At 52.8% G+C, this 7,667-nt stretch overlaps 1 protein-coding gene across 1 annotated transcript in view; it reads right to left on the reverse strand.

Moving 5' to 3' along the window:
- The window catches only part of LOC141217697 (isovaleryl-CoA dehydrogenase, mitochondrial-like), a 40,159-nt gene extending 32,772 nt beyond the window's left edge, over nt 1-7,387 (reverse strand). The window contains exons 1-2 of the mRNA XM_073665835.1: nt 7,111-7,387; nt 4,453-4,539 (exon numbers count right to left, since the gene is read on the reverse strand). Of these exons, the coding sequence (XP_073521936.1) occupies nt 4,453-4,497 (45 nt within the window). The 5' untranslated portion in view covers nt 4,498-4,539; nt 7,111-7,387. The remainder of the gene's footprint in view (nt 1-4,452; nt 4,540-7,110) is intronic.
- Between the last annotated feature and the right edge of the window lie 280 nt (nt 7,388-7,667).

The raw sequence follows: 7,667 nt of genomic DNA on the forward strand, positions 1-7,667 counted from the left end.
TGCCTTCAATTTTGAATAAATGCCCAACAGTCTCACCAGCAAAGCACCCCCACACCATCACACCTCCTCTTCCATGCTTCACGGTGGGAACCAGGCATGTAGAGTCCATCCGTTCACCTTTTCTGCGACGCACAAAGACACGGTGGTTGGAACCAAAGATCTCAAATTTGGACTCATCAGACCAAAGCACAGATTTCCACTGGTCTAATGTCCATTCCTTGTGTTCTTTAGCCCAAACAAGTCTCTTCTGCTTGTTTCCTGTCCTTAGCAGTGGTTTCCTAGCAGCTATTTTACCATGAAGGCCTGCTGCACAAAGTATCCTTTTAACAGTTGTTGAAGAGATGTGTCTGCTGCTAGAACTCTGTGTGGCATTGACCTGGTCTCTAATCTGAGCTGCTGTTAAACTGCGATTTCTGAGGCTGGTGACTGGGATAAACTTATCCTCAGAAGCAGAGGTGACTCTTGGTCTTCCTTTCCTTGGGCGGTCCTCATGTGAGCCAGTTTCTTTGTAGCGCTTGATGGTTTTTGCAACTGCACTTGGGGACACTTTCAAAGTTTGCCCAATTTTTTGGACTGACTGACCTTCAGTTCTTAAAGTAATGATGGCCACTCGTTTTTCTTTACATAGCTGCTTTTTTCTTGCCATAATACAAATTCTAACAGTCTATTCAGTAGGACTGTCAGCTGTGTATCCACCTGACTTCTGCACAACACAACTGATGGTCCCAACCCCATTTATAAGGCAGGAAATCCCACTTATTAAACCTGACAGGGCACACCTGTGAAGTGAAGACCATTTCTGGTGACTACCTCTTGAAGTTCATCAAGAGAATGCCAAGAGTGTGCAAAGCAGTCATCAAAGCAAAAGGTGGCTACTTTGAAGAACCTAGAATATAAGACATATTTTCAGTTGTTTCACACTTTTTTGTAAAGTATATAATTCCACATGTGTTAATTCATAGTTTTGATGCCTTCAGTGTGAATGTACAATTTTCATAGTCATGAAAATACAGAAAAATCTTTAAATGAGAAGGTGTGTCCAAACTTTTGGTCTATACTGTATATGCCCCTCCATCCATCCATCCTGGCTAGGTGTAAATGCCCCTCCATCCATCCATCCCTCCTGGGTAGGTGTAAATGCCCCTCCATCCATCTATCCATCCTGGGTAGGTGTAAATGCCCCTCCATCCTTCCATCCATGGTAGGTGTAAATGCCCCTCCATCCATCCATCCTGGGTAGGTGTAAATGCCCCTCCTTCCATCCATCCTGGGTAGGTGTAAATGCCCCTCCATCCATCCATCCTGGATAGGTGTATATGCCCCTCCATCCATCCTGGGTAGGAGTATCTGCCCCTCCATCTTTCCTGGGTAAGTGTATATGCCCCTCCATCCATCCTGGGTAGGTGTAAATGCCCATCCATCCATCCTGGGTAGGTGTAAATGCCTTTCCATCCATCCATCCATCCTGGGTAGGTGTAAATGCCCCTCCATCCATCCATCCTGGGTAGGTGTATATACCCTTCCATCCATCCATCCTGGGTAGGTGTATATGCCCCTCCATCCATCCATCCTGGGTAGGTGTATATACCCCTCCATCCATCCATCCTGGGTAAGTGTATATGCCCCTCCATCCATCCCGGTCAGTATATGCCCCCCTCCATCCATCCATCCTGGTGGGTATATCCCCCCCTCCATACTGGTGGGTATATGCCCCCCCTCCATCCATCCTAGTGGGTATGTGCCCCCCCCCTACATCCATCATGGTGGGTATATGCCCCCCTCCATCCATCCTGGTGGATATATGCCCCCCCTCCATCCTGGTGGGTATATGATTCCTCCTCCATCCTGGTGGGTTTATGACTCCTCCTCCATCCTGGTGGGTTTATGACTCCTCCTCCATCCTGGTGGGTTTATGCCCCCATATATTCAATGCAAAGGAGAAAAAAAAAAAACAATAAACGCTTCTACTCACCTTCCACGTTCCCACGCAGCGCTGTGTCTGTGTTGCCTGAAGATGTCGGCAGTGATAACAGCAGAGAAGCTGAGATCACCGCACGGCGCCGCCGCAGATACTCACTCGGGGCCTCCACTCCCAGGCATTTCCTCCCCGGCAGCTCCTGTCATGGCACGCTCTGACTGAGCAGTGCGTGCGACGACAGGGGGAATGTACAGCTTACACTGCAGGCTCCACAAAGATGGCTGCAATCTCCTCCCACGGCTGCGACCTGAACAGCCAAGGGGGCGTGCCCAGGTCACAGCTAGAGGCAGGAGGAGCGGCCTCTAATGTTAGAGATGGGGTCGGTGACAGACTACTGTCTCTTATGGCCAGGGCTGCTGTAAATGAGGTGTGTAAGAGCACTTTTTACACCCCCCCCCAAATAAAAATGGCAGCCCCCAGTGGCCAATGTCAGCATAAATAACTAAAAAACTAATAAAGTCGGACATTTAATTTTGTATTAAAAATAATTGATTACATAATCAATAATTATTAATACAAAACATAAAATGGTGGCCCCTTCCCTGTAAGAATAGCACATGGCTCTTTTCACGTCTGGTTATTTCTCTAACAGGTAGAATATGCTCCGTTATAGACCGGGGACAGGTTTACAGCTCTATTTTTTGTGGACGATTGATCTGTAAATCAGAACTGAGACCGGTCCGATTTTCATCCGATTTGTAGATAAAGATCATCTATTGAAGTCAATGAGTCTGTCAGAAAAATGGCCAGAACCAACCATGTTGCCTGTACTGCTTGTTCTCCAGTGTCTATAGGCCGGGCAAGCGAGGCTAGGAAACCTTTAGCTTTTTACTTTACATATAAAAAAATATGCCCCACTGAGGAGAAAAACTGCCACACTGACCAAAATCAGATGAAAATGAGAAAAAAAACACTGATTAAAACCTGACATGTGAACGGGGCCTTAGGCCTTAATCAGATGTCAGCAGGGTCGGACTGGGGTGTCTGGGCCCACAGGGGACATTGACTCTAGGGGCCACCTACAGCAATATGCAGATCTCTTTTCTCTGCTCTCCCTGTTATAGTGGAGCAGTGACTGGCGGCTCCTCACATCTACTGTGCACAGACTAGAACAGGGACGGACAATTTCTGGAGTTTGCATGAAAGAGCTTCTGTGGTTAAAACAAGTGATCACAGATTCATGGGCTACACAGGATAGGTGATCACTTATTGATTGGAAGAATGGGGAAGTTTTATCCCTGACAGGACACTTATCCCCATTTTACAATGCAGCGACAGGTGGGACGTATGACCACAGCCTCATTCGTTCTCTTGGGGGCTTCCAAAAAAGGGCTTCTTTGGTGAAAACAAGTTATCACCGATCCATGGGCTCCTCAGGATTGGTGATAACTTAATGATCGTTTGGGTCCGACCATTGGAAACTGCACTGATCAGAATTGGGAAGTTTTATCCCTGACAGGACACTTTTATCCCCATTTTAAAATGCAGCGGCAGGTGGGATGTCTGACCGCAGATTCATTCATTCTCTTTGGGGCTTCCAGAAAAAAACAAGAGCAGCGCTCGCAGCCTCTGAGGGAATGAATGGATCAGTGGTCGAGTCGCACATGAGCTCCAGTCTAATGGGGAGAAAAGCTCCACATTCTGCCGATCGGTGCAGGTCCCAGTAGTCAGACCTCCACCAATCAATAAGTTATCACTTATCCTGTGGAGAGATGATGACTTGTTTTCACCGGAGAACCCCTGTAAGTGCATCTCTGACGCTCTGCTCCAAGTATTTCATCTCTAAGGCCACAGCCACACTATCAGTATTCAGTCAGGATTATTCTCAGGAGTGGGAGCCAAAACCAGGTGAGGAACAATCAGAGAAAGAGAATAATAGAAACAAGTCACCAATTCTGGATTTATCACCCACTCCTGCTTTTGCCTCTCACTACTGAGAAACAATACTGACCAAATACTGATAGTGAAGCCGTGGCCTCATGGAAAAAAATCTTTTCCTAGTTAATCTCAGCGAGAACAAATGACCGCCATACACAACATAATCCACTATAATAACACCAATAATACCACATACAAAAGGGACAAATATCACCACACCATGACCAGACCACATATTACCACCACATAGTGACCAAATACTACAATACTGATCAGGAATACAAACCACAATACTAACAACACTGTCACTATACATATGAGCTCTGTATATAGTGTCAGTGTACAGGTAATACAGTGATCACCGGTGACATTATACACAGGAGATCTGTATATAGTGTACAGGTAATACAGTGATCACCGGTGACATTATACACAGGAGATCTGTATATAGTGTACAGGTAATACAGTGATTACCGATGACATTATACACAGGAGCTCTGTATATAGTGTATAGGTAATACACTGGTCACCAGTGACATACACAGGAGCTCTGAATATACTATATAGTGTAAGTGTACAGTAATACACTGACTCACCAGTGATGTCTCTAGGTGAAGTTCTTCATCTTCGCTTTTCTTCATCTGGCACAGTCCGCCATCACTTCTTCCAGCGAGGAATCATCTCTGCAGAAAATAACACACAGTTATCAATAACTGATCTCTTTTAGAGCACATTCCCACTTTTCCCCAGGCTTCTACACTACACCAGTTGAAGAAATAAAGCGACATAGTGGCGCCCTGCACAGTAACAGGACCCCCCTTTTGTCCCCTCTTATGGAAAACAGTTTCCTAAAAAGTAAATTATATTACAGAAGTAATAATGTCCCTAATTGGACTTTAAAGTAATAATGTTCCCCACTCGCCATCATAAACTAATAAAGTTCCTCAATCTGGCCACTAAACAGTAATAAAGTCCCTTGTCCAGCGAGGCCACCCATCTATCCATCCTGACCCCCCCCCACCCATATATCCATTCTGGTCTCCATGTGTCCAGCCTGCCCCTCCCATATATCCATCCGGGCCTCCATGTGTCCACCCTGTCCCCCCCATATATGCATCCCACCCCACCCCATATATCTATCCAGGTCCCCATGTGTCCAGCTTGCCGCCCTTCACCTCCATGTGTCCATCCAGGTCCCCAACTTGGCCACCTTCACCTCCATGTGTCTCCCCATGCGTCCAGCCAGCCCCCTCTTCAGCCCCGTGCCTCCATCCATAAGTCCCCCCATGCGTCCAGCCAGCCCCCCCTTCAGCCCCGTGCCTCCATCCATGTCCCCACGCGTCCAGCCAGCCCCCCCTTCAGCCCCATGTCTCCATCCATGTCCCCACGCGTCCAGCCAGCCCCCCTTCAGCCCCATGTCTCCATCCATGTCCCCACGGGTCCAGCCAGCCCCCCCTTCAGCCCCATGTCTCCATCCATGGCCCCACGGGTCCAGCCAGCCCCCCCTTCAGCCCCATGTCTCCATCCATGGCCCCACGGGTCCAGCCAGCCCCCCCTTCAGCCCCATGTCTCCATCCATGGCCCCATGGGTCCAGCCAGCCCCCCCTTCAGCCCCATGTCTCCATCCATGGCCCCATGGGTCCAGCCAGCCCCCCCTTCAGCCCCATGTCTCCATCCATGGCCCCATGGGTCCAGCCAGCCCCCCCTTCAGCCCCATGTCTCCATCCATGGCCCCATGGGTCCAGCCAGCCCCCCCTTCAGCCCCATGTCTCCATCCATGGCCCCATGGGTCCAGCCAGCCCCCCCTTCAGCCCCATGTCTCCATCCATGGCCCCATGGGTCCAGCCAGCCCCCCCTTCAGCCCCATGTCTCCATCCATGGCCCCATGGGTCCAGCCAGCCCCCCCTTCAGCCCCATGTCTCCATCCATGGCCCCATGGGTCCAGCCAGCCCCCCCTTCAGCCCCATGTCTCCATCCATGGCCCCATGGGTCCAGCCAGCCCCCCCTTCAGCCCCATGTCTCCATCCATGTCCCCATGGGTCCAGCCAGCCCCCCCTTCAGCCCCATGTCTCCATCCATGTCCCCATGGGTCCAGCCAGCCCCCCCTTCAGCCCCATGTCTCCATCCATGTCCCCATGGGTCCAGCCAGCCCCCCCTTCAGCCCCATGTCTCCATCCATGTCCCCATGGGTCCAGCCAGCCCCCCCTTCAGCCCCATGTCTCCATCCATGTCCCCATGGGTCCAGCCAGCCCCCCCTTCAGCCCCATGTCTCCATCCATGTCCCCATGGGTCCAGCCAGCCCCCCCTTCAGCCCCATGTCTCCATCCATGTCCCCATGGGTCCAGCCAGCCCCCCCTTCAGCCCCATGTCTCCATCCATGTCCCCATGGGTCCAGCCAGCCCCCCCTTCAGCCCCATGTCTCCATCCATGTCCCCATGGTTCCAGCCAGCCCCCCCTTCAGCCCCATGTCTCCATCCATGTCCCCATGGGTCCAGCCAGCCCCCCCTTCAGCCCCATGTCTCCATCCATGTCCCCATGGGTCCAGCCAGCCCCCCCTTCAGCCCCATGTCTCCATCCATGTCCCCATGGGTCCAGCCAGCCCCCCCTTCAGCCCCATGTCTCCATCCATGTCCCCATGGGTCCAGCCAGCCCCCCCTTCAGCCCCATGTCTGTCCCCATGGGTCCAGCCAGCCCCCCCTTCAGCCCCATGTCCCCATGGGTCCAGCCAGCCCCCCCTTCAGCCCCATGTCCCCATGGGTCCAGCCAGCCCCCCCTTCAGCCCCATGTCCCCATGGGTCCAGCCAGCCTCCCCTTCAGCCCCATGTCCCCATGGGTCCAGCCAGCCCCCCCTTCAGCCCTATGTCCCCATGGGTCCAGCCAGCCCCCCCTTCAGCCCCATGTCCCCATGGGTCCAGCCAGCCCCCCCTTCAGCCCCATGTCCCCATGGGTCCAGCCAGCCCCCCCTTCAGCCCCATGTCTCCATCCATGTCCCCACGGGTGCAACCAGCCCCCCCTTCAGCCCCATGTCTCCATCCATGTCCCCACGGGTCCAACCAGCCCCCCCTTCAGCCCCATGTCTCCATCCATGTCGCCACGGGTCCAGCCAGACCCCCCCCTTTAGCCCCATGTCTCCATACATGTCCCCACGGGTCCATCCAGCCCCCCCTTCAGCCCCATGTCTCCATCCATGTCCCCATGTGACCAGCCTGCGACCCCTCCATATATGGATGATGACCAATGCTGGGAACACTCACCCAGAAAAATGTGGCTATTGCACTTGACTTGAAGTTGAAGCAGGGAGAGCTGTAGCCGGGGCCGGCAGCCTTGTTTCCAGGGTGATGGTGAGAGAGCAGAGTGCAGGTCACCGCATACTCAGCCCAGGAGCCGGCTTAAAAGGCCAAGAGAGCAGGAGAGAAGAGGGCGGTGCGCGGTGCTGGTGCGGTGTTACATACCCGGACGGGAGCCGGTGTTACAAGGCCAATTCCAAGGGAGCAGGAGCCGGGACTGGAGAGCAGAGCGCGGCGTCGGCGTATCAAAAGCCGGCAGGGGAGCAGGGAGAGGAGAGCGTGACGTCAGCGTGTCACCTGACACCACACAACTGCCAGCCACCAGCGGGAAAGCAGAGCGCGGTGCGTGTCACCGCCCACCAAGAACACGTCCTCCTGTCATGTGACTATGCGCGTCACCCGCTGTCACCACTGAATAGTAGGAGCGCCGCACGCGACGCTACATTTCCTTCGGCTGCGCTTTTAAAGGGCCCGCACTTTTTAAGAGCCCCCGTTACCAATTCTCTCACTCTCTCATCGGGGCC

Source organism: Phyllobates terribilis, unplaced genomic scaffold (genome assembly GCF_046119375.1).
Source record: "Phyllobates terribilis strain yellow unplaced genomic scaffold, ASM4611937v1 Scaffold_243__1_contigs__length_2969482, whole genome shotgun sequence".
Taxonomy (NCBI): domain Eukaryota; kingdom Metazoa; phylum Chordata; class Amphibia; order Anura; family Dendrobatidae; genus Phyllobates; species Phyllobates terribilis.